This window comes from Chenopodium quinoa, unplaced genomic scaffold, assembly GCF_001683475.1.
Source record: "Chenopodium quinoa cultivar QQ74 unplaced genomic scaffold, ASM168347v1, whole genome shotgun sequence".
Lineage (NCBI taxonomy): Eukaryota > Viridiplantae > Streptophyta > Magnoliopsida > Caryophyllales > Amaranthaceae > Chenopodium > Chenopodium quinoa.
In genome coordinates, this window is record NW_018742204.1 from 17,629,989 (window position 1) to 17,657,891 (window position 27,903).

General features: G+C 32.0%; 3 protein-coding genes and 2 long non-coding RNA genes across 5 annotated transcripts; 1 reads left to right on the forward strand and 4 right to left on the reverse strand.

Moving 5' to 3' along the window:
• The first annotated feature begins 480 nt into the window (after positions 1–480).
• Positions 481–2,570, forward strand: LOC110694846. The gene is made up of 3 exons (XR_002505957.1): positions 481–753; positions 910–1,040; positions 2,195–2,570. It is a non-coding gene; the product is annotated as an uncharacterized LOC110694846 (long non-coding RNA).
• Positions 2,571–3,358: 788 nt separating this feature from the next.
• On the reverse strand, positions 3,359–5,450 carry LOC110694886. The gene is made up of 3 exons (XR_002505979.1): positions 5,178–5,450; positions 4,891–5,021; positions 3,359–3,736 (listed from the first exon to the last, which is right to left on the reverse strand). It is a non-coding gene; the product is annotated as an uncharacterized LOC110694886 (long non-coding RNA).
• An 878-nt stretch (positions 5,451–6,328) lies between these two features.
• LOC110737606 (F-box/FBD/LRR-repeat protein At1g13570-like) lies at positions 6,329–7,705 on the reverse strand. Its single transcript, XM_021917964.1, has 3 exons — positions 6,967–7,705; positions 6,613–6,758; positions 6,329–6,508 (listed from the first exon to the last, which is right to left on the reverse strand). Exons 1-3 carry the CDS (start codon positions 7,703–7,705, stop codon positions 6,329–6,331), a joined length of 1,065 nt encoding a protein of 354 aa, XP_021773656.1.
• Positions 7,706–12,510: 4,805 nt separating this feature from the next.
• On the reverse strand, positions 12,511–14,596 carry LOC110720764 (LRR receptor-like serine/threonine-protein kinase FLS2). Its single transcript, XM_021899808.1, has one exon. It carries the CDS (start codon positions 14,560–14,562, stop codon positions 12,634–12,636), a length of 1,929 nt encoding a protein of 642 aa, XP_021755500.1. The 5' UTR covers positions 14,563–14,596; the 3' UTR covers positions 12,511–12,633.
• A 9,876-nt stretch (positions 14,597–24,472) lies between these two features.
• Positions 24,473–24,889, reverse strand: LOC110737696. The gene has a single exon (XM_021918061.1). The coding sequence runs from the start codon at positions 24,887–24,889 to the stop codon at positions 24,473–24,475; it is 417 nt and encodes a 138-aa protein (XP_021773753.1).
• Positions 24,890–27,903: the final 3,014 nt, after the last annotated feature.

A 27,903-nucleotide genomic window follows, 5' to 3' on the forward strand; every position in this document is an offset into this window, starting at 1 on the left:
GACAAGAGAAACAAATTGAAATTCTATCTCGGCAAAATGGGTCGTCATCTAGTCAAATAAATTCATCTGGAATTTAGAATATCCAATCTGTTTTTTTTATAAGCTCACAAAATTGGATCGAATTCGAATATTTCAAGTAATTGAATCATACAGTTTAAAAATAAATTTTCTAGTGCACCCAAAAATTTCAAATAAAATTCCAATATACCTAGTATTCTTCGAGTGTTGTTGAAAACCATCATTGTGGTAACACCATATGATTAACTTATACCCATCTCCGCTTCCAAGAAAATAAGGCACGTGACACCTTTTCTGTAGGTAGAAGCTCCTGTATAATATATCAAGGTCATACTTAATTAATACAGAGTATATATTGTAACCATATAGCATATATATATATATATATATATATATATATATATATATATATATAGAGTGTGGATCACGTGAAAACAAGATTAAAACTGAAAACTGAAAACATGCAATCTCTACCCTAGATTATGATCTATTACTCACCCCTCATCTAACGGTTCAGATTTTTCCCCCAAATTAAAGCAAAATGATAGCAATTTCTCTCTCCTCCTTCATTTGCACGTAACTTTTTCCTCCTCTATTTTCTCTCTCCTACTTTCTCTCTGCTACTTTCTCTCTCCTACTTTTCCAATTCTTCTACCAATTTCATGCTACTAATTCAAATCTAGCTTCAATTACTTTGATTTTCAGCAATTTCTTAGCTCTACAATCTATTATCAAGTAAGTTATTTGTGTTAATTTCGTTATTTTGCTTGATTTGAGTACTTAATTTCGTAATTTTTGTTTCACTTTTTCAACCAAATTTAACTCGTTTTTGCTAGATTTTGATTCATTTCATTGATTTTGAGTTTTGTTTTTTTTGGATTGAAATTGCAGTAAATCGTTGATTAAGCAGACGAGAACTCGAATCAAAGTTGTCCGACGAATGAAATGCGACGGAGAAGTTTTTGAGGAAAGACATTGCTGATCTGCTTGCTAATGACCTCGAGAAGAACGCTTATGGAAGAGTGAGTGTGTTTTTCCGTTATTTTTTTAGCTTAACGATTTGAATTTTGATAATTGATGAATTTTTTTAATGTTTATTTGAATTTTTCCATTGTACATATGATGAAAAATGTTGGTGCATCAGAATATTGTATTGTCTTTGTTTATATTTTAATTTTGTCGATTAATTTTGACCGAAAAGCATGTTTGCTTGAATTTTGCGAGAGTTGAATTATTCATTTCTATTGAATTTGTAATTTGACTGTCAACATTTGAGGTGTTACTTAGGTCTAAAATTAATCTTCTAATGAGTAAATTAGGTTTGAGTAAATTAGAAAATCATAGGAGTACATCTTTTTATTTTCTTAGTCATAGGAGTATATGTTTAGAACTAATGGCAGAAGCTCCATTAGAAGCCTTGCCAATTTGCTAGAAGCGAGTTGAATACCCCTTAAGCTTCTTCATCCATTACAGGAGTATTGAACATGTTTTAAAGATTATGAACACCAGGGTTGCAAACTGGAAATTTCTCCTCGTTGTTTTGATACCTGTCTGATTTATTGAACTGTTCAACATGATATAGCGTTTAAGTTTGGTATGAAATTTCTGCAATTCTGTTATCTTAGGATTATTTGCTTAGGAATTAGGACTTGTTTAATATGTTTCTTCCGGATGTCAATTGATGGCCTTGTATTGGCACTTGGGGAATGGTTTATGATAGTGTATTGATGTTGTACTAGTACTTCTGCTCTGGCTCTTAGAATTCTTTTTTTTTATCTATTGTTCAGTCATTTGCTGTACTGATTCCATCTTTTTCAATAATAGTGTGTCCGTTCAAGTGATATATGGCTTACGTTGTTGTTATATCTGTATTGACTAAGCCTTGAATAATGTCCAGCAGCTTATAGAATGTGTTTGATGCTTTGATATGTATGAATCACGTGTTGCATTTCTGCATTTTTCTGGTTTACACTTAATTGACATTTGATGCCTGAATTATATTACAATGTATAAATTTTCTGTGAGCTGTTAACTTTGTTCCATTCCAGCTATTAAAATTCTGTTGCTTTTTGTGTTTTATTGCCTTCTAAATTTTGGATTTTCTTACATTGGTAATGGTGATAGTTACATTGTGTTTTTGGCTTGTTGCTAATCAATCACCCTTTCATTATTTCAGTGCAAGTTCTGTGGCAGGGAGGGTACTATTACAATGTTACCAAAATCTGGCTGCTATCTAACAGGTGATGACTGACTGTGAAGCAGGAAAGTTTGTCCGTTTGATGAGCTTTGACTGTCGGGTTTGGAGCCAGTGGACTACTCCTTTGGTGGTGACAAGGAGGAGCAGCAGAAATTATCTTATGATAAGGAGCAGCAGGAGAAGTTATCTGATGACAAGGAGGCCGGAGAAGGAGAAGTTATCTGATGATAGTTACCTTACTTTTGTAAATAGTGACATCTATATAAATATGGTCAATGTTGTCAAAATTTATATAATTACCTTATTTTTATATATAGTGACCTTCGTTATTTTTATATATAGTGGCCTCTGTATAAATGTGGTCAAAATTGATATAGTTACCTTATTTTTGTATATAGTGACCTTTATGTAAATATGCTCAAAATTGATATAGTTACCCTATTTTTGTATATAGTGACCTCTAAGTAAATATTCTAAAAATTGATATAGTTATCTTATTTTTGTATATAGTGACCTTTATGTAAATATGATCAAAATTTATATAGCTATCCTATTTTTGTATATAGTTACGTTATTTTTATATATAGTGACTTTATGTAAATATCGTCAATTTAGATAAAGTTACCTTATTTTAGCATGTAGTGACCTTTAAAACGTTGCGTTTGTCAAAAAAAAAAAAAAAAAAAAAAAAAAACCTTTAAAACAGTTGAATTGATTATATGTAAGGTTGGAATGATCTTAGGGCTTTAGAACCGTCTGATCTTTTGTGCTAGTAATGAATGGCTAAGATTGCTTGTTTTTAGTTTTCACCATAAGCTCTGTTTTTTTTTTTTGACAAACGCAACGTTTTAAAGGTCACTACATGCTAAAATAAGGTAACTTTATCTAAATTGACGATATTTACATAAAGTCACTATATATAAAAATAACGTAACTATATACAAAAATAGGATAGCTATATAAATTTTGATCATATTTACATAAAGGTCACTATATACAAAAATAAGATAACTATATCAATTTTTAGAATATTTACTTAGAGGTCACTATATACAAAAATAGGGTAACTATATCAATTTTGAGCATATTTACATAAAGGTCACTATATACAAAAATAAGGTAACTATATCAATTTTGACCACATTTATACAGAGGCCACTATATATAAAAATAACGAAGGTCACTATATATAAAAATAAGGTAATTATATAAATTTTGACAACATTGACCATATTTATATAGATGTCACTATTTACAAAAGTAAGGTAACTATCATCAGATAACTTCTCCTTCTCCGGCCTCCTTGTCATCAGATAACTTCTCCTGCTGCTCCTTATCATAAGATAATTTCTGCTGCTCCTCCTTGTCACCACCAAAGGAGTAGTCCACTGGCTCCAAACCCGACAGTCAAAGCTCATCAAACGGACAAACTTTCCTGCTTCACAGTCAGTCATCACCTGTTAGATAGCAGCCAGATTTTGGTAACATTGTAATAGTACCCTCCCTGCCACAGAACTTGCACTGAAATAATGAAAGGGTGATTGATTAGCAACAAGCCAAAAACACAATGTAACTATCACCATTACCAATGTAAGAAAATCCAAAATTTAGAAGGCAATAAAACACAAAAAGCAACAGAATTTTAATAGCTGGAATGGAACAAAGTTAACAGCTCACAGAAAATTTATACATTGTAATATAATTCAGGCATCAAATGTCAATTAAGTGTAAACCAGAAAAATGCAGAAATGCAACACGTGATTCATACATATCAAAGCATCAAACACATTCTATAAGCTGTTGGACATTATTCAAGGCTTAGTCAATACAGATATAACAACAACGTAAGCCATATATCACTTGAACGGACACACTATTATTGAAAAAGATGGAATCAGTACAGCAAATGACTGAACAATAGATAAAAAAAAAGAATTCTAAGAGCCAGAGCAGAAGTACTAGTACAACATCAATACACTATCATAAACCATTCCCCAAGTGCCAATACAAGGCCATCAATTGACATCCGGAAGAAACATATTAAACAAGTCCTAATTCCTAAGCAAATAATCCTAAGATAACAGAATTGCAGAAATTTCATACCAAACTTAAACGCTATATCATGTTGAACAGTTCAATAAATCAGACAGGTATCAAAACAACGAGGAGAAATTTCCAGTTTGCAACCCTGGTGTTCATAATCTTTAAAACATGTTCAATACTCCTGTAATGGATGAAGAAGCTTAAGGGGTATTCAACTCGCTTCTAGCAAATTGGCAAGGCTTCTAATGGAGCTTCTGCCATTAGTTCTAAACATATACTCCTATGACTAAGAAAATAAAAAGATGTACTCCTATGATTTTCTAATTTACTCAAACCTAATTTACTCATTAGAAGATTAATTTTAGACCTAAGTAACACCTCAAATGTTGACAGTCAAATTACAAATTCAATAGAAATGAATAATTCAACTCTCGCAAAATTCAAGCAAACATGCTTTTCGGTCAAAATTAATCGACAAAATTAAAATATAAACAAAGACAATACAATATTCTGATGCACCAACATTTTTCATCATATGTACAATGGAAAAATTCAAATAAACATTAAAAAAATTCATCAATTATCAAAATTCAAATCGTTAAGCTAAAAAAATAACGGAAAAACACACTCACTCTTCCATAAGCGTTCTTCTCGAGGTCATTAGCAAGCAGATCAGCAATGTCTTTCCTCAAAAACTTCTCCGTCGCATTTCATTCGTCGGACAACTTTGATTCGAGTTCTCGTCTGCTTAATCAACGATTTACTGCAATTTCAATCCAAAAAAAACAAAACTCAAAATCAATGAAATGAATCAAAATCTAGCAAAAACGAGTTAAATTTGGTTGAAAAAGTGAAACAAAAATTACGAAATTAAGTACTCAAATCAAGCAAAATAACGAAATTAACACAAATAACTTACTTGATAATAGATTGTAGAGCTAAGAAATTGCTGAAAATCAAAGTAATTGAAGCTAGATTTGAATTAGTAGCATGAAATTGGTAGAAGAATTGGAAAAGTAGGAGAGAGAAAGTAGCAGAGAGAAAGTAGGAGAGAGAAAATAGAGGAGGAAAAAGTTACGTGCAAATGAAGGAGGAGAGAGAAATTGCTATCATTTTGCTTTAATTTGGGGGAAAAATCTGAACCGTTAGATGAGGGGTGAGTAATAGATCATAATCTAGGGTAGAGATTGCATGTTTTCAGTTTTCAGTTTTAATCTTGTTTTCACGTGATCCACACTCTATATATATATATATATATATATATATATATATATATATATATATATATATTCTATCACTATCAAAGTATGCAATTAAATGGCACACTCGGATGCAAAATTTGCTAAATTCGCACCTAATTACATATGATAACCTTCAATTAAAGGCAATCTTGGCCTTAACATCACAACTTTTTAATAAACAAGAATTTCAACTAGTAGTTGCAGCAAGCAAAACTTCTTCACCATCAAGTGCACAAAATATCACAAATGAAACCCAATATTATTAGAGATTTAGTCGAAGATGGAGAATATTTAATACCATTTTAGTACATCAAAATCGCCTTGACGTGCCTCGATTGGCATGTGAGAAAATTGATATGTTCAGGTTCCAAGTGTCATTTTTATCTCAATAAAATTTAAGATCAAATTTATAAAAAATGTACCAAAAGGCATGAAGGCATCGATTTGCTAAAACACTTTGGTTAAGGTTTTGAAGTCAATCAGGACCTTAAGGGGCAAATTTGAACTAAAAAATGGTCTTTGACAGAATCTCAAATGCCGGATTTCATTTATTGCACCCAAATAAAAAGTTTCTGGTGCTACTACACCTACTAGTTAAGGTCCGGGCACCTTGTTTAAAGTTTATGCTATTGAAGCCAATTTTGCCTAAATCATCAGAAGAAGAAAAAAAAAAAAAAAACGCGCTAAATCATCAGGAAAAAAAATAAATAAATAAAATTGATCAATTCAATTTACCTGTCGGCTAAGAAGTATAATTTGTACTGTGCATGAAGCTCGATTGAAACTGAGCAAATCCTTCAACAATGTGGTGTGTTCTTTGCAAGTATCTTTATGTATGGACTTTACAATCATCTTTCCTAAAGAAGGGGAGTTGATGAGTAGAAATTTTAATAATTCCATCTCGTACATTGTTCCATAGATCCCTACAAGATGTATCGATTTTACGTGTTGGAAGCATTTCGGAGTGTCTCCCATAGCCTTCAAGAAGTTTTCTAAAGAAGGCAAGATACTGGAAATAGAATCCTTCACCTAAGAAAAATGAATGATCATGAGAAACTAATAACTTTTCTTTCAATGACTTGGTAAAACGACGAAAATCACTCTTCAACTTACATGAATTTCGAGATATTGAAGGTTTGAGCAACTTCTAATCAGGCTAAACAGACTGGACACCATACTTAAATCTCCAGGAGAAAATTCATATACCGTTAACTCTTGTAGTTCAGGTAAGTTCTTAACCCGTGCTTCAGGGCAGTTTCCTGCAAATAAATTCTTGACAAAATATACCGCATCATCAAATACATAACTCGAAAATGGTTATTGATACAAAGGTAAGAATATTTGTTAGAGTCTAAGGTACCTGTATTGATTCGCTATGGACCTCCAATTCTCTCAACGCTTTCAATTGAAAAAACGATTGAAAATAATCCAATGGTTGAAAATAATCCAAATATCTTCTAAAAATACGGTAAGGACAAAGGTATAGGAAAGAGAGTAAAGTAGCGTTATTGAGGTGAATGGACTCGAATGCTCCTTTCAAAACGCATGACTTGAGCATTGGAGCATCGAGTGTTAAATCTACAATCCCTTCAACATCATATAGACGCAAATTTTCAAGTAAAGGGCATTGAGATATATGCGACTCCAAACAACTGGGACGAAAAGTGGCATTTCTCAAGTCAAGGGTCTTGAGCTTGGGTAACGCGATCATAGATAGAGGAGACGTAAAAATGCAACATTCAAGGCGTAAAACTTCAAGTGATTTACAAGAAAATATGAAAGGTGGCAAATTATATGAAATTTTGAGATTGTAACCCAAGATTAATTCCTGTATCCATCTAAATTCATTAGGCACTTGTAAATCATCATTACGACGTTTTTTGTTGATAATGGTCATTTTGATCTTTTGAACATTACCAGAATGTTGTTTTAGAACAGTGTTGATGATATGGTTATATTTATCGACACCAGATTGATCATCAATCGCTGTTACAGCCCTTATAGGAATATTGAGGCTTTCAAGATTGAAATTAAGAACTGGAATCGTAGTCCACTTATACCGCCATTGTCTAGATAAGATACTAGTCTTTGCTGCTTCTTTTATTGACATATACATTAAGATAGTTTCAATCAAATTGTCAGGAAGACTACTTAACTTGTCATGGTGTGGATTCTCAACTGACTTCCTCGTCTTTTCCGATAACATGGTGTCTGAAACGCATTTAAAAAACGACAATAGGTACACATTAATGCTAAACAAATAAAGTGATACACAATCGATTATCAATGAATTTGTATTATGTGAACTAATATGATTACAAAACGCGGTTTTTAAGCATATAGATGTATTCATGGCGATATTGATAAGATGCTAAGCCGGTTTCCCAAGTAATCTAATCATCAACGTGTTAAACAATAATGCTCTGCCCTCTAAGAAATTTAATTAAATTACTCCGTTAAAATAAAAAATATGTATAAATTCATAACCTTTTAGGAGCATGTCCGGTGTAGCCGTGTATAGGACTAAAATAAGAGCCTAATCGAACAAGTTAACAAATAATTGAATTTGAGATCGAATTCTTAAGTAATATATTATATTATGAAATTGGTGTTTTGAACTTCATAGAAAGATCTCAATTCCCAAAATAAGACCTAGGTTTTGAGATCATCTCCTATAGCCCTAATTCAAGAATATGTGAAATTGTGAAAACAAACACGGCGCATATGGCAATAACAAGCTAAGATAAAAAAAAAAAAAAAAAATTACTACGTATATAATTTAATATTTTACAAGAAACTAATAATGTACTCGTATGAATTAAGAAGTACCTTGATATTGTGAAAGACGAGCAGATTTTCTGATGGTCGATCGAAGAAGCTGTTGATGTAAACTTAATTGGGTTCGATAAAAACTTTATAATGTGAAAATAAAAGGTTAATAAAAATACGAAAAGACAATATTAATGCACCAGCCACGAGATGATTTGTTAAGTTAGAACTTTTTTTTTTTTTTTTTAATGAAATGTGAATATGTTAGAGATATAAGATATAGGAAAATATATATTGATCTTATTAATTAAAATAATAATATATTTAGATTTATTTTATGTTAAGATATTATTTAGAGAATATATTTTTAGGATTTATGGTTATGCTAGTATTTCTTTTAGAAAGATTGTAATCGTATGATATTAGGTTTGTATAAACACTCAACCTTAAATAATAATCAAGCCATTTTATTCTATTTTTTCTCTAATTTAATGGGTTTGGCTGATGTGGAAGTAACTACCCAAGTGGGTGAAGAGTAGTTACGTACTTACGTCAGGGCCGTAGCAAGGGGAGGGCAGCTGGGGCGGCTGCTCTGGGCCCCTTGTTAAAAAGCCCAGCTTCAATACAATACAAGGCCCCAAAATAAATACTACCTCTGTTTCATATTTTTTTGCAACTTTGTAATATTTTATATCACAAAAAATACCCAAAGTTGCAAAAAAATATGAAGCGGAGGTAGTATTTCATACTAAATAGTACTCCCTCCGTTTTTAAATACTTGCTCTATTTATCTTGGACACGCATGTCAATGCTAATCTTTGATCACTAATATCTTTAATTATCAATAGGTATAACTTCTAATAATTGAAAATTAATAATTTATTCATCGAGATAATTCCAACAAGTATATATTTTTTCTTAGGTATAAATCACAAACATTAGTCAAAGTAGGATAAATGAATAGTGCAAAAAATAGAAATGGAGCAAGTATTTAAAAACGGAGGGAGTATTACTTATATATACATTTGAAAAAAAAAAAAAAGAAAGAAAGCAACAAGTGTGTATTGTACAACACAACAAAAATCTTGATGAATACTTAATTTGAGGAAAAAAAATCTAATTAATTGATTGAATACTTAGTTTGAATGGTTCGGCTGGTGTAATTACTTCAACGAGAGTTACGGGAATGTAATTTCAATGTTTTATGAAATTTGATTTTTTAAAGATTATTAACTATAATAAAATATGCATTTTCATTTTGCATACCCAATTTTTAAAAATTTTATATAGTATACGTGAATTAGGGCCCCGATTTAAGTTTTTGCCCCAGGCCACCGAAATCTCAGAAACGGGCCTGACTGTAATGTACTAATGTCTGTCTCCATCCTCTATGTTGAGCATTTACGCTACTGCCGTACACTAAACACACCACATATTATGGAACTTTTTTTTTTAACGGGAAAAATAATATCATTAAATAAAAGCCATACGACATCTACAATAACAAGGATATGTAAACCACAGATTTAGAGAAAATATCATAACTTTTACAATCAAAATCATAACTAATTTGCATATTTGGCATAGCTCATACTCCATCGCCTCAAGCTTGACGCGAGCAATGATTTTCGATATCTTTGCATCTTTCCAAGTTGAGACCTCCGCAATCTGCGCTGATGTTTTGATCGACCGGTTGATGACAAATCCCAGACCCATAGGAATCCAAATCACCTTCCCAATTATTATAAGAATCCTAAAAATAAAATTCTCATCCATAGATGAGAATCAAAATCCCAGAAAATTGGAAAAAACCCAGAAAATTGGGAAAAACTCTCACAGATGGAGTGAACAAAACAAACAAATAAACCAAATCGTAAAACAAAACAAAAAACTAAATTGAATTAAAGAAAAAGGGTCGGAAATAATCTAATTTTCGAAGAAATTAGACTATTTTCGGCCTAAACGGCCAAGAAAATTAAAACCCTAGAAGAAAGAGGAGAGAGAAGAGAGGAGAGAGAATAGAGAAAAAAGAACTAAAATTCTAACTTCATAAATAAATTAGTAAAATTTTTCACATATTATGGATCTTTGACTCAACTTGTTTAAGAAACTTAAGGTAATAAAATATTTTATCTATGTCTAAACCCAAGCAATCTTTGACTAACTTACAATATTCATAATTTAACTTATACACTAGATATTTATAAGTAATTATAAACATAGTACATAGGCATTGACTCACCATCTATTAAACTAATTACATTTTTTTTACTTCCTTTGTTCTAAAATTAAGTGACTTTCTATTTTCATGGTGGAACTTATAATTTTGACCGCATATTTTCATTAATATATGAAAAAAATGGTCATGTAAGATATCGTTAGATATACAGGTTTCTATGTGTAGTTTTATAATATAAACATTTTTTTTTAATTTTTTTTATAAATTTTGGTTAATTTCTAATCAAAGATGTTGATTGTTAAAGTTGTGTTTTAGTGTTAAAAAAAAATAAAATTGTGCATTGAATACCGTGTTACATGTAATAAGTATCTAACTATGAGCGGTAGGGAGTATATTATCTTTAGTAGAATACTAGGTTAAGTCCCGTGCCATGCACGGTCTTAATAAAATTTTACAACAAATAAATTATAAATAATGGTGTAAATTCAACATTAATTCATCTAAAAAAATTATTTGTAACAAAATAACTTGAATTTTAGTTTATACCAATACCAAATACGTAAAGATTGGATTGTATAAAAAATATACATGTATGCTATAACAGAGATTTTGTTCTTATAAACGTTATGTAATTTCAAGAATATACAAAGTATGCTACCAAATGATTTTTCTTTTTTAATTAAAATAAATTTTATTATCAAATGATAAAAGTTGGAGAAAAAAATTGATGTTGATAATATTATGATAATCTTGAAAAATGATATATTACAATACCTTATTTTAATCTATGTTAATATTTTTGTAGCTAAAAATTTCCTAGTTTATAAAAAATATATATTAAAAAATTTAGTATAATCAGATTAAATATGTTGTTAAAATGGAAATAACTATTATGGCAATAAAAAATAATTAAAAAAAAGGAAAGGAAAAAAAGGCGGAAAATTTTATAACCAGGAAATGACAAGTGTCATTCCAAGTTTCGCCTTTAGTATAAGTTTATAGATAGATGTTAATATTTTTGTAGCTAAAAAGTTCCTAGTTTATAAAAAATATATATAAAAAAATTTAGTGTAATCAGATTAAATATGTTGTTAAAATGGAAATAACTATTATGACAATAAAAAAAATAAATAAAAAAAATTAAAAAAAAAAAGAAAAGGAAAAAAAGGCGGGAAATTTTATAACCAGGAAATGACAAGTGTCATTCCAAGTTTCGCCTTTAGTATAAGTTTATAGATAGATGTTAATATTTTTGTAGCTAAAAAGTTCCTAGTTTATAAAAAATATATATAAAAAAATTTAGTGTAATCAGATTAAATATGTTGTTAAAATGAAAATAACTATTATGGCAATAAAAAAATAAATAAAAAAAATTAAAAAAAAAAAGAAAAGGAAAAAAAGGCGGGAAATTTTATAACCAGGAAATGACAAGTGTCATTCCAAGTTTCGCCTTTAGTATAAGTTTATAGATAGATGTTAATATTTTTGTAGCTAAAAAGTTCCTAGTTTATAAAAAATATATATAAAAAAATTTAGTGTAATCAGATTAAATATGTTGTTAAAATGGAAATAACTATTATGGCAATAAAAAAATAAATAAAAAAAATTAAAAAAAATAGAAAAGGAAAAAAAGGCGGGAAATTTTATAACCAGGAAATGACAAGTGTCATTCCAATTTCAAGTTTCGCCTTTAGTATAAGTTTATAGATGTAGTGGAATTCAACTCAACAAGTTTAAACACGTAACAGTATTTGAGTAGATTATTCGACAGACGACAGTGATCGTTGCAGCATAGTCCATTATTAAAGCAGTATAGATGAAGTAGATCGAGCAAAACTTTTATTTTATATATTTAATTAATTAATTTATTTATGTTGTGTGAAGGGGTGAGTGCGTTGATTGGTATGTTGGAAGGATTAAGCTTATCTGTTTTGCTCAGATCATTCCATTATTTGCTTATTTGATCGACAGTTTTACCTTTGGAAATATACCACTTTATTCAAACTTTGTTATTTTACTCTTTAATCAATCGCACTACATTATCAAGACACAAATTTTTAAAGTAATACAAAATAAATAATCATTTATTAATTTTGCTGATTAAATAACCAATATTACAATTACAATTGCAGATACAGTTATAGATTAGATTACAAAATGAATCAAAAATAAAATTTAAATAACGTCTATGAAAGGTTACAAGGAGGAAGTGGCACACCACAAAGACCAGGATTACCAAAAAATGCCGAAGCAGGGAAATTAGCCTTATGTGCTGGAATTTCGCCACTCAATTTATTTCTCAACACTTCAAATATTGATAAGTTTTCCAGATTTATCACTTTTTCTGGAATACTCCCATTCAAGTAATTCCTAGACAACTTGATTGTCTTCAATTCCTTAGCATTTCCAATTTCTTCTGGGATTGGTCCTGATAGCCCGTCGCGTACCAATTCCAATACTTGCAATTGTGTCAAGTTCACTATCGAGTTTGGTATCGATCCTCCCAATTGATTATTTGACAAGATCAAGGAAGTGATCGAGTCCATAGCGAGCTTGTTACCAACATTTTTATCAATTGGACCCGTGAACATGTTACTAGACAAGTCAATAGAGTTGTAATGCCCTCGTGGCTCATCCACGTTTTTATCGAAAATAAGATCCAAGGGACCTGAGAACTTGTTTGAGTGAAGATCAAGATCTGAGAGTAATAAAAGATTCTTGAATTCTTGTGGAATGGTTGAGTAGAATCCGTTATAAGATATGTTTAGGAACCATAACTGTGTCATGTTTCCTATCCATGTTGGCAACTTCCCGGAGAGTTTGTTGCTCGATAAATCGAGGTAACCTATCGAGGAGGAGGACAACCACGAGGGTAGCTCGCCTTTAAGCCCCGTCTTGGCTAACATTAGCCGAAACAGATTAATTTTGGACAACCAAGTTGGTACATTTACTAGACCAAGTGGATTGTAAGACAAATCAAGTATTTGCAAATCCTTAACTTTAGTAAGTTGATGAGGGAGGGGACTAACAAGTTGATTTTTCGACAAATCTAAGGCCATTAGGCTCTTTAGATTGCCAAAACTTCTCGGTATTGGACCGACAAACCGGTTGTTTGAAAATAACATGTTGATTAATGTAGTAAGATGTCCTAGACTTGGTGGTAGACGGCCAGTGATCATGTTGTTTTCTAATGTTATATGTTGGATATTTGGAAGATTACCAATGGTTTTCGGTAAAACACCGGATAATTTATTGTTAGCAAGGCCTAATACACGCAATGAAATAAGCTGGCCTATTGAAGAAGGGATTGGTCCGGTGAGTTTGTTGTAGTCTAGGGACAAATCGCGTAATTGGGCTAGTTTACCTATAGAATAAGGTATGTTAACTCCAATTTGATTCATGGACAAATCCAAATTTGTTAGTCTCTTTAATTTGCCAATATCAGAAGGGATCCTACCGGAGAGTTCGTTTTTATGAAGATCTAGCCTAATAAGTTGAATCATATTAACAATTGAAGATGGTATTGGACCAGATAATACATTTTCTCCAAAACTTAATTCCAAAATTGATGTCAATGATCGAAAAATCGAGCTTGGTATGGCACCAGAGAGGCTATTTTGGCCTAAATATAGCGCCTTTAGCTTATGTAAACCACCTAAAGAAGAGGGTAGTGAACCATTAAGCTTATTAAGGTTAAGATAAAGATGGGTCAAATGAGACAATTTACCTAGTTGAGGTGGTATAGGACCGGTCAACTCTTTAAGGTTACTAAGGTCAAGGAGTTGAAGGTAGGCAAGGTTACCAAGTAAAGGGGAGAGTGTACCTGACATGGAAGTGTCCAATATAAAGTCGTCACCGGATTGGAGGCCGGACCGAGACACGTTTACTACTCGTCCGTTGGCGGGGTTGCAATCGACACCCTCCCACGCGGTGCAGCAGTCGGTTATGGACACCCAAGTGCCGAGGAGCTGGGACGGGTCGTCAGTGATTTTGTGTTTGAAATCAAGTAATGCTGCTTTGTCTATAGCATGGCATGACTCTACTAGTTGGAAATAATATGTGTTTACCAATAGTATGACATAAATGAGAGGAACAAGATTTTTAAAGTTTATCATGATTGAATTGTTGAAAAATGAAAGTTTAAAGTAATGAATTTGGTGTAATTTATGTGATTTGGCATCTATTTATAGAACTAAGAAGCTCATAATAAAAAATTAAATTAGAACATGGGATTTGGTACGTTGTGCAAGTGGGTAACGGAAGCAAGGAAGCAATAAACAAGGCAAAGCACATACCCCTAGAATTTTGCAGTAGATTATAAATTTTTTAAGTATGTATTTCATATTATTTTAATCATGTGATTAAGTGCCCCAAATAAGCCTGACTTTATTTATTTTAATTGTTTTGATGTTACTCCGGTATATTATTATAAAAAAGGTCCTAGTTATATGGGGTTGAATAAGGTGTTAAAATTTGATCTGACTGACCTGAATTGATCTAAAAAAACTCAATGCAGATTTCGATTCATATGACACAATAATTTAGCATATAACTCAATTTTGAAATATATCCGACTCAAGCTACCTAAACCTAACTCAGATATTTGAATTGAGGCCTCTAGGTTTGATGGTATTTGGCTCTTTATTAATTTTAGTAATCTACCAAGCAATTAAATTGAATAATGGTTGATGATGTTATGAAAATAGAGAGAAATATAAGAGAGATTGATAGAGAATAAATCTGTATAGGTGTATATATACATACAATATATTAGGGTTTGATTGGATAAGAATATAAACCCTAGATCTAGATTGTTCCGGAATGACACAAAGGAGGATAATGGATATCCACAAATATTTCATAACACTCCCCCTTGGATGTCCATTATCAAAGATTGTGCCTCATTAACCTTACTACGAAAAACCCTGTGGGATAAAAACATAGTGAAAGAAAAAGAGTACATCATTCTTCGTAATACGCTCGAGATGCTGCCTCATTAAAAACCTTACCAGGAAAACCCAATTTGGGACAAAACCATGGTCAAGGGAAAAAGAGTGCAGCGCGTATTTTCTCCCCCTGATGAATATATAACTTGAGATCTTCTAGTGTCGTAACAATGAATCCAATATGTTGGATATCTTCTAATAAGTTGGTAAAATATCACTTGTTAATCTTCGACTCTCCTAAGCTGAAGTTGCATCTTCAATTCTTCAAGTCTTCACGCGAACATGTGAAGTGTCTTCATTTCACCATATATGTGTTTATCTCCAGTATCACCATTCCAAATCTCTATTTAATAGTTGATTAAAAAGGTTAAACTCATGCGGTTATGACTTCTTCTGGAAGTCGTTAGTAATAAATATTGGTGATCATTATTTGATTTAACATTCATTAATAATAATTTGATGACAAAACTTGATATTATTAATGTCATTCTTCAATCTCATATGAATTATAATATAACATATTTAATTATGTACGTTAATCATGATTCTTCTGGACCATGAGAAAACATTCTCGTGCATAAGTATTCCATTGATATTATTTAGATGTTTCATGATTGACATGATAGCTCTCTTGTAAAAACAAATAGTAAATCTTACTAACTCTCATATGCTCAAACTTCAGGTTGAGATGTCAATAATGTAATCACAAGGACTTTTCAAGAGTTTGATAACAATTGCAATATTCAAGACATAAAAATTGTAGGGTTGGACATTTAATACGTCGTATATAAGTTCTTCAGGAACTCCTTTTACATGATTCATAACATGTTATTAAATAAGTGTCATCAATAATTTCATTACAATTATAAGCCCATTGGAATATAAATATCTCTTTCTAATTTTTCATCAAAGTTGTAAATATGTCTTACTATACTTTGAAAGAACATTCACATACACCACAACCATTATATGAAATTAATCCATGCAATATGAGATATATAAAACATTACAACATATAAACAAATTATACAATGAGTAATGCATCTAACTTCCTACATATGCATATAAGACTCGAAATAATGCAAGACACTGTACAGTGTGGATTTAAAAATCCATATTTCATTGGACTTCGGGTCCATGATAAACTTATGATCATTATCATTATGTCAACATCAAAATGTACATATATTTCAGATCCCTTACTTGTGGATTTAAAAATCCATATTTCATTCCATTATGCATATGCATGTTATTCATTGGTTCCATTATGTACCGGTATCATAAAATTCCTTTAACTTACTTTCCGCATGCTATTTTACTATGATATCTGAATACATTTCTCATTGGTACCATCATAATATTTTCTTACATCATAGGCCATCTATTATAATAATTCAGATATCTATACCACTTTTAGGGTATTTCATACACTATGATATTTATATACTATTACACTATTAGTGTCAACTGCACTATCTTGCCAAATATCATATCTATTAAACATATCTTTATTTTGGAACCGATCATATACAACCTACACTTCAGGTGTAGTGATTCAAGTACAATTGGCAAGATTTTATCTCAATGTATACACATAATTAATATGACCAAAATGTATCTTCAACGCTATGCAACATGAGTCATAACTAAATACAAATCAAATCGTAAATGTGCAACATATCTTGATAATGTATATACAAAAGTTGGCATATATATAAATTTTCAAACTACCATTATAGGGATCATATTTATTATTTATTTATTTTAATTAATTTTTCCAACTTTTTCTAATTCGTTCTTCTCCCCTTAAGTTTGTAAAATATCTCATTTATAGGGGCATCTTATTATATACCAACTTAGTAGACAAATTTGCATTAATAAAATTCACTTCATTAGGAGGATCACAATCAAAATTTATCTCTTCTGGAGAACAATTTCAATGAAGAATTATTTATTCATTAACTTTATAATTCATGTGTATTTATTATTAAATTTTCAATAATATTTTCTCTTCTGGAGATCAATGTCAATGGGGAGACATATGTTGTGCAGTTGTACGTTTTTCTTTCTTCTCCTATTTCATATGTGCTGACATATAATAGCCCCAATCAAAAAAATTGTTATACAAGCATAAATCACTTGCTCGTAATTCTAGTTGGTGATGATCTTCAGGATCTTTAAAAACTTAAATAGTATATTTGGTGAGCTTCTAATCACTTGATAGTTGACAATAATATATAAGTTATTTTGGTGAACTTCTGGTTAGCCATTACTCCTTTATATATATATATATAAAAAAAAAAATCAAAACATATTAAATCTTGAAATTTCATCAATACAAATTATTATAACTCACAATCCAAATGTAACCCAATCTCAATGTTACGTCTTGCCATTCAATTCATTTTATATATTTAACATTGAGAAAGCGTCAGCACATTATCAAATGAAACTTCAGATTTCCATTACGAGTAATTATTATTAAACCGGATGGCCTAATTTAATTATCACATCCAATCACTTCTCTAAATTTGAACTCTGGTCAGTTTTCAACACTAGTGATCACTTTATTAAACTTACTATATGCATGGCCATGAATGTGATGTGATTTTAGAACACCAACATGTGTTTCTTTATACAATTGGCAAGACAATCGATTAATATTTTATCCAATAATTACTCATACTCTGCTGGAGTTTAAACTATAAACTTGATACATGTTAATTTTGTTGGATATTTCATACTCTTTTGGAGTCTTTTATATATAATCAAACATATGAACTTTACTAAAAGTGATTTCTTCTAGAAATATAATGATATTTACCACTTCCTCAAATTTGTCATTGTCAATAGTGACTCCTTTCCTTTTCAAAAATACTTAATTATCTTTAGAACCTATTGATTTATCACGCTTCAGATGTGCTATAGGTTCATCAACAATTGATGTTGTACTCTTAGGACATCAATTTTAAATTAGAGCATTTACAACTAGTATATGATAAATGTCATTTGTTTATATCCACCTTCAGGATGGTATCATTTCAAATTATTTAATGAACATGTGGCCACTTCTATTAAATAAATCGTTGATATTTAAGTTATTGTATGTATCAAACTGACCATCAATATATTTTATTATTTATATGCAAGGGTTACATACACTCTCCCCCTAATCCTTGCAAATGGGGGTATGGAATGAATCAATCCAACAACCTTTAAAATCCTTGCAACTTTTAAGCCATAAATTCTTTTGGCAATGTCATGTATGTATCAAGTAAAGTGTTTCTTTTAGCAAAAACATGCTTATATAAAATTATACTTAAAGAACACTTATCATGTTCCTCATGCCCAATTACATTCATCTTAAAAAAAACAAAACCTCTTATATTTATGGGCATAATAAAACGTTGATTATGTATAGTTTCTCACAATGTCATGTTTAATTACTTGAACTCATAACACACTTTTTGCTATATATTTAATTAATTAAGGAACTTCAAGTCCATATGTACGAGAATATATACCAATCCATCTACATTTTTCAGAAAGAGAAGGTAAACATGACATTGTGTTTGTAGAATCACGTTAGTATGTAGTGGAAATCTAAGCAATATGCTTTAGCTTTGTAGATCATGCTCATTTCTTTGTATTATCCTTAAGGGTTTTGAGCCATTTATATATTCAAGCTAGTGTGAATACTCTTTATAAATATAAGGAACTTCAGGTCCGCACATCGTATTCAATTTACATTTATTCCAATAATCAAACTTCAAGTAGGTACATAATACTATAATTGAATAAAAAGGTAAAAATATGAAAACCTATTACTTCACGCTTTAATAAAAACATACCTGAATCGATTGAATCAACTATACTGTCGGGTCAATTATATCAATATATTGCCTGATAAAGCTTAATTAGAAAATAGAAACAAGCACATAAGCAACCAAAATTAACACGTTCACGTTAGTGGAAAACCACATGTTTCATATCATACTTGAAATATAAAAACATAATTCAATACATAAATTATAAATAGTTTCACATGTACCTTAGGCTTACTTCGTACAATTTACAAACATTCAAGGCATTAGACATAGGATTTCACAAACAAATTATATGGGTAAATAATTGCTAAATCGAACCATTCATATTTGCTATGAAGCATAGAAAAATAACCAAACTCATTTACGGATAGGAAAAATAATACCAAAATCTAGCAAATATATGTAATACAAGTTCATGAAAACCATACGTTCATAAAATTAACACCAATAATAATTCTAAATACCCTTTTATATTCAAATTAAACAAAACTCATAGTCAAAACAAAACTACTAATTAGTTATTTTCTAATTCAAATCCAACTATTCCTAAATTGCTCATTGAACTCTAGCAATAATAAAAATACGGAAATTTGGGAAACAATATAAACATATTATGTAAAGGCTTAAAATTAACAATAACAGGATAGTTAAAAATGAACTTTTCTGATATCAAAATCTTTCCCACTATAAAAACCAGCCTTATCATCGTCAAATTCATGTTGTCAACGTCATCTGCTAGCCTGTAACTCATGAAAACGTCAATGAAAAGAAAATAAAGTATAGCAATAATTCAAGATAAACAAACCAATGCAACCGAAAAATAATACGAGAGTTCTTTGTAATTAAATAAAGCGGCACTACTATTAACATTCCAAATTATTAATACCGTGAGACTACTTGTATTAGTCCCAAATTAATTAATGAGGATTGGAAATGATATGACATTCTTGAAACGTGTGATTTCATTATTAAAAGATCAAAACCCATGATCAAAATTAATCTCCTTCTAATTTCTTCCCAAGGTGCGACATAAGAAGATAATAATTAGAGCTTTGGTGCTGATAACGTGTTATGAAAATAGAGAGAAATATAAGAGAGATTGATAGAGAATAAATCTGTATATATTATTCCATATGATAAGGTGTACATATACATACAATATATTAGGGTTTGATTGGATAAGAATATAAACCCTAGATCTAGATTGTTCCGGAATGACACAAAGAAGGATAATGGATATCCACAAATATTTCATAACAGATGATAATATGTTATGCATATACGTAGTATTTCTGAAGATTGGAGTAAGATAATAGGAAATTTTCTAAGGATATTACGTTCCATTTTACACGCAAGAATTGGTCAATGTTTGCTAAGTTTATCGGTTAGCTTTTGTCGTTTCATTAATTAATATTTAATTTTTTAAGCAAAGTGCTTGTTGTTAAGATAAATTTATCATAAATTATTCATGGCCTTGTTTAGTGGTACGTTGTAGTCTTGTAAGTAGCAGTTAGCGTTTTTGGATTGGTAAAAACATTTACTCGTAGTAGAAAGAAAAATAAGAGTATCTATCTGTCAAAGAGCTCGCTTAGGTAGTGTTTAATAGTTGAAGTAGACCAAGTGCATAGTGTTTCTCTCCAACATTACTAGCATTTCTAAGGTACAATATGTCAAATGTTAATTTTTTTAAACGGAAATTTCACTATATACCACTGAGTTTAACCTTAATTCACCGTATACCACAAAAAACTTTCTAATACACCATATAACCTTCAGTTTTATGGAAATGTCACAACATGCCATTAATGACTAACGGAGGTTAACACCGTTAGTCATTAAGGTTAATAATGCCACGTGGCAGCTTGTGATTTGTTCCCTTCTAAATAATTTAATTTTAAAATAATTATTAGATTAATTATTGAAAAAATTAAAAAAAAAAAGAAAAAAAATCAACCACCACCAACGTTCCCCCAGCCATCCACCACCAACGACACCCCCTGCCAGCCACCGCCAACGAACTCCCTCGCCGGTGCGGAATCCGATCAGGACCTCCGCCGGCGCTCCTCCCTAAATCTAGCCGGGGGTAGGATTTGGGTCAAGGGGTGATTTTACCCCCAAAACCACCATAACCACCACCCTTAAAACACCATCGAGCCTCGAAAAACCCCTCTAACCTTCGCAAATCACCGAAAACCTCCATCCAAGCCCCGATTAACCCCTCTAACCTTCGCAAAAAGGCCGAAAACCTCCATCCCATCCCCGATTAACCCCTCTAACCTTCACCACGAAAACCACCACCACGAAACCCCAAAACACCAAAATCGAAACCCTAGATTTTGGTTTTAGGGTTTCGGCATACGTGGTGGTTCAATGGGGTGGAGATTTCATCGGGACAAGGCGAATTCGTTTGCCGACGCGAGGGAGGGGGGTTTCGACGTCGGCCGGCGTTTAGGGGACGGTTTTTCGAGGGAGGTAGGGGGGTTTTTGAGGTGATTCAATGGGGTTTTCGAGGGAGGCACGATAGTTCAGGGGAAGGGGAGGAGCGCCGGCGGAGGTCCTGGTCGGATTCCGCACCGGCGAGGGAGTTCGTTGGCGGTGGCTGGTAGGGGGTGTCGTTGGTGGTGGATGGCTGGGGGAACGTTGGTGGTGGTTGATTTTTTTTCTTTTTTCTTTTTTTTTTTAATTTATTTAATAATTAATCTAATAATTATTTTAAAATTAAATTATTTAGAAGGGAACAAATCACAAGCTGCCACGTGACATTATTAACCTTAATGACTAACGGTGTTAACCTCCGTTAGTCATTAATGGCATGTTGTGACATTTCCATAAAACTGAAGGTTATATGGTGTATTAGAAAGTTTTTGGTGGTATACGGTGAATTAAGCTTAAACTCAGTGGTATATGGTGAAATTTCCGTTTTTTAAAAAATATAAATGACTTAAATTATGTTTAAGAATGTAACTACTATTTCTTTGTCGAACATTAAATTTGATCAATGAGGTCTTTGTTTAGTAGTTAAGACTGAAGGTTTAATTTGCATATATTAGATCACATGCTCCTTAACGCTCATTTGGATGAATAAAATGATTAGTGGAGTTATATCCAATACTATGCGGTTAGTAGTTTATCTTCTTATACCGTAGTTGTTAATACTTGTAATGTTACTCATACATTAGCTAGGTGAGAGTAACGATAACTCAAGTGGTTATAGCTTTCCTCCCAATTTCAGGAGATGTTGGGATCGATTCTCACCCTCATCTTTGTAACTCTCTAAACACTGGAAAAAAAAAAGAAAAAAAAAAGAAAAAGCTAGGTTTTTTCTCCCTATTTAGCACTTAAATAATTAATTAAGTTTCAATGTAGCAAGTCTACAAACATATATCATGAGATTAACACCAAAACCAAACATAACATGAGATAGATGCAAAAGTGTGTGGTGAGAGATCAATTGAGACTTGAGAGGGAGAGAGAGTGATACAAGAAAGTGTGTAAGGAGTTGTTACAAGATAGTTGTGACATGTCACATGTGATTTATGTTATTCGTCAAAGATATAAATATGGAGTACCAAAATACTTCCTCTATCTGATTTTGTTTTAATTTCTATTATTATTTTAAGCCATTTTTAATGCACATATTAAAAATAGCAGTAGATGATCAAAGCTTTTTTAAATATTACCACATAAATAATAAGAGCAAAAAATGACATAGTATAAATTTACAAGCATAACTCTCAAAAAGGCAAATCTAGACATTTTTCCGATCCTACACTTTCTCCTAAAAAGATATGGCACCTATATAATAATTGTTTACGAAAAGTCCAAGCCCTTTTTTCTATTAGTTATCCATTTGTTGTTAAAGTTGGTGTTTTTAGAAACTACTCTTATCAATTGGTCACCTTAAAATACATATATGTATAAAATAACTTATGTGTACACCAGGTTTAAATTTAATTTACTCTTAAAAATTGTTTAAATTTACTCTTAAAAATTGTTTAAATTTAGAAAATCATGACATAAACATACTAATTACACCGATTTGTGCGTGTTTTTGTCATGAATTCCTAACTTTATACATTTTCCAAGAGTATATTCAATGCTTATATATAGCCCTAAGGGCTATGTATAGCATTACCCAATAAATTATGATATAATGTGAACCCAATAAACTCAAAATAACCTAATATTCGAGTTGCCGTTGTATTCATGATAGAAGAGTTTTCCCTTTATGTGATGTTCATGACTTCTATGAAGAATTGTCAACCAAAATATCATATCAAATTTGTATCTAGTGCTTTGTATTTTGCAATTCGAACTTAATTACTATATCTCCTTACGATAGCGTTAGATTGTCGCAGACTGGCTGGCAGACAATGCCTTAAACAAGGAAGATTTAGATACGATTAGCATTTACAAATTATTACAATATTCTACTCTGGAATTTTATTCATTCGAACGTTGCAATGTGCCACTAATAAATAGTCTAGTACCTTTTCAAAAAAAAGAAAAAAAAAAGTCTAGTAGTCTACTCCAAATTCAGTAAATCATAAATGTAACAGGATTTCTTTAATGAAACGACAGAATATTGTAGATTTTTTTGACCGTTGGGCAGCCCAAATCACTAAATCAGTGATGTTATTGCCTATTTGCCGGCTCTTGATAGTTGTGAAAGACAAAATTTATATGATATGAACTGATGGACTTAAGCTATGTTCAATTTATCTATTCTGAAGTAATATTCTAGACTTAATAACTTTGATTTTCTCAAGGTAAGAGACCAGAAACACGATATGAATTAGCCTCAAAACCAATACAAGGAATTAACTTATAAGGAAATGCCGATAAAAAAATAAAAGTGCATTGTGTATTATAATGTAGACAGAGACATTAACCTAGCAATATTTGTGAAACTTCATAAAAAAAATATTAAAAAGAAACAAATATTGTAACATCTTAGAAGTGACAATTTTTTTTTAACACAAATAGATGAAGTATTATATTAGGCTAATTGCCAGAGTTTTCAAAAGGACCCCCAGTAAACATCTCACCACAGTGAGAGTTACCGTAGCAAAGTATATAGGTTTTGTGGAAACAAAAATTACAGACCAAAGTTTTTCCCAAAAAAGGAAGAGGATAACTATTAAAAACATACACTGCTAGATCATAGCAGGAGCAAAAAATCTTCCTTTCCTCCAAACCTTCCACTGCCAAACAAGTTTGCAGCATGCACATCAGCTAAGTCTGACTCAGCTTCAGGCACAGTCAGAGACTGAGAAGTGCATCTTGTGATCAAGGTTCATGGTCATGGAAAACTGAGCCAGCTTATGGGTCATCCTGTTCCTCTCCCTTGGAATGTGAACCACGTAGACAGTCCAACTCTTTAGATTTAGCAGATGGGCAACATCCATGATTGCAGCAGCTACTTCATCGTGATGATTGGAGAGTGCAGAGGGCAACATCCTTAGAAGAATCTCTGCAACTGTTTCCACTTCCAGGAACTTGATCTTAAATTCCTTATCCATCTCTAGCCCTTCCCTGATAGCATACAGTTCAGCTGCAAGAGGAGTGATGGCATTGTATTTGCTTGAATACCCCACATACCATCCCCCAGATGGGGTCCTGATGACTCCCCCTCCTTCTGCATCGGCAGAATTTTTCCATGCCCCCATCAACGCTCAACTTCACAAATCCCGAAGGTGGGCCCATCCATCTCTGTGGTTTAGCTACTGCAATACCTTTTCCCTTTCCCTGTATTGTATCCTGCAAAACATGGTAAGTGATCTGGTGGTCAATAATAAAACCATTGAAGACTGAAATTTTTGAGAAAACAGTATCCTCAAAAATTCTTTTGTTTCTAGCCTTCCATAAATGCCAAAGGGCTAGGATGAAAGTAGTGACCCATTTGCTATTTTGAGAGAGGTTAAAAGTCACCCAATCATTCCATACTAGACCAAAGAATTTATCATAGCTAAAATTCTTTGGTCTTTTGACCTTGTCAAAAATCATTTGCCAGATCTGTGCAGCATTGGTGCATTCCCTAAACAAATGTATAGGAGTTTCCTCACCAAGGTTACAGCAAGCACAAGTTGGATCAAAACCCGAGATAAGAGATTTGATTTTGCTTGCCACAGGTATAATGGAAAGGATACAGTTCCACATGAACATATTGTATTTGAAGGAATTTAAATTATCATGTTTAATTTTTCAAACTTAACCATATGAACAGTATGTGAGAAAATCTTACAAAAAATCCATAAAACAAATACTCCATAAAGTACCAATCAGGCAATAAAATTGGTGTGAGTAATAAAAATATGGGTAATGCTATATGCAGCCCATAAGCATTTAATATCTTTCCTTGTTTAGTATTAAATTGGGAATTTATCAACAATTCATGAGTAAATCGGTGTAATAATTGTATATTTATTGTCAATTCTTTCCACTTTTAGGTTCTTATATGCAGTCCTTAGGGCTGCATACATCTTTTTCCTAAAAATATAACCTTAATTAATGTAGTAAACATAAGTTTTCATTAAAAATAATCAACTTTTTTTTTTGGAAAAGAAAATTCAACTTTCAGTGTATATAAATTGTGGACTTTCTAGGCCCTTCCTAGGAACGAGAACCCCATTTGTGTATTGCAATTTTAGGCCCAATTAAGCCCAATTAAACAAATTCCAACAAAATCAATTTTGTGCTGGTTATTGTTTCCGCTGGGAATAACAACATTTTGCTGTGAACTCTCACACCAAGTACACTTACACTGTGTTGGAAATAATGCGAAGGAAGGTTTCTTATTTTTGGAAGATAACTCTTTGTCCCACATTGATGGGATAAGGAAGGTTTTTACTTGGTTTAAATATGTGTGTTTATACTTTGGTGTTTGAAGTGCTTTCCCTATTGTTGTGGGCTAGAAGGGGAATCCCTACGCACGCCGCCGTCCGGCCGGTTTGGTTCGTGTTTGTGGCACGTGCGCGGTGAGGTGGGGCTACCTTTTTGGGCCAAGTCGTAACTGACATTCCAGTGTTTATGAGATAGTTCAGTTACGAAAGCCAGCAACAACGTTTGACTCGGTTTTTAAACGTTTGTAACTGCCCCTGATTTTCCTCCCACGAATTATTTTGTGGCTTGATTTTCTCCATCAGTTATGCCTTCCTTCATCTATAAAAATCTGATTTCCGTGGCTTTTAAAATACCCACAGAAACAATTTCCTTCCTCTCTCTCTTTTCTTCCAGTTTTCCTCTAAATTAATTATGAGCATATTGTGAGTTCTTAATCTCTCTTTTTGAGTGCACATTAAGATAGATCGTTGTGTTAATTCTTGGGGGGCAACACCATCTCCGATTGCACCATAGTCGGGGCGAAGCTTCCAAGACAGTGTTGTAAACACGTCACAGCTTTTCACCTACATTAATCAAATTCGGCCCACATTTCAAACTATTATTTTTTTGATTTTACAGTACTTTTTTTCTCATACACTGCACAATTAAAATGGTTGAAGTTGCATACTTACATATAGCTCTGCCAATTTCTTGCAATTATTTATCATATAAAAACTGAAAAAAATGGACAAATCGATCCTGTTATTAACTTATTGCGACTTTTGTGAGATTGTAATGACTATTCCGTCAAACAAAGGCATTGAAAGAAAGACAAAAAGATGAAATTGAAGATATGAATGTTGTGCTTCAACCCTAGATATGCTATATGATTGTAGCGAATTTGTTGTTACTTGTTAGTCAGATCAATTAGTTAAAGAGAAATTCTCTTTGGTAACACCCAAATTTTCATTTTTCTCTTTGGTAAATTGTAAAAGTTATCATCATATTTGGTAACATTGGGTGTTACCAAAGAGAAAAATGAAAATTGGGTGTTATCAAATCAATTATATAGATCTTAGTATCTTACTCACCTCAATATCAAGTTTCTTGATGCAGGAACAGCTTTGAACCATACCAATAGTAACACGAAATACATCTACATCACGTTAATCACCTCAATATTTTATATCTCACAAATAATACCCCAAAGTTGCGAGTAATTTGGATCGGAGGTAGTATATAATTTGCTGCAATCCTCAACATATACATATAGGACAATTTGTATTTGACAGTGGATATAAATTATACTATCAACAAACCATCCCCAAAGTGAAGGCGCCGAAGTTCATATGAATCTTGCTGCAAGAGTCTTGATGGTTTTAACAGTCCCCTATGCTTGGATCTTCCAACCCCAATCTTCCTCCAAATCTAATGACATATTAACAAGATGTTGTCCATTAATGATTTCTAGAGATTAAGATTTATGATACCTTTCGATAACTAAATTTTTAAGACTAGATACATCGATGACAAGATGTTTCATGCCAGTTCACTAATACAACTTTTTGAAAGTTAAATGGGGACAATTCATGGTTATTCAGGTAAACGTTTCGGCTGCAAGATCCACAAAGAATAGCTCAAGGCTTCGCAGATTCGTAAAGCCTTTGAAGTCACTTGTTGGAGATCCTAGATATAAAGCTTTAAGTTGTAGATGTATGAGAATAATGTAGTTGTAGATGTTCAACACCTTTATAACAACTAGGGTAGCCTACGCGCACGATGCGCGCAAAGGGCTAGCTCTTGCAGAGAAGCTGTATTGACGTGTATTTATACCTTTTGTTTGGTTGGTAGACCAGGTAGT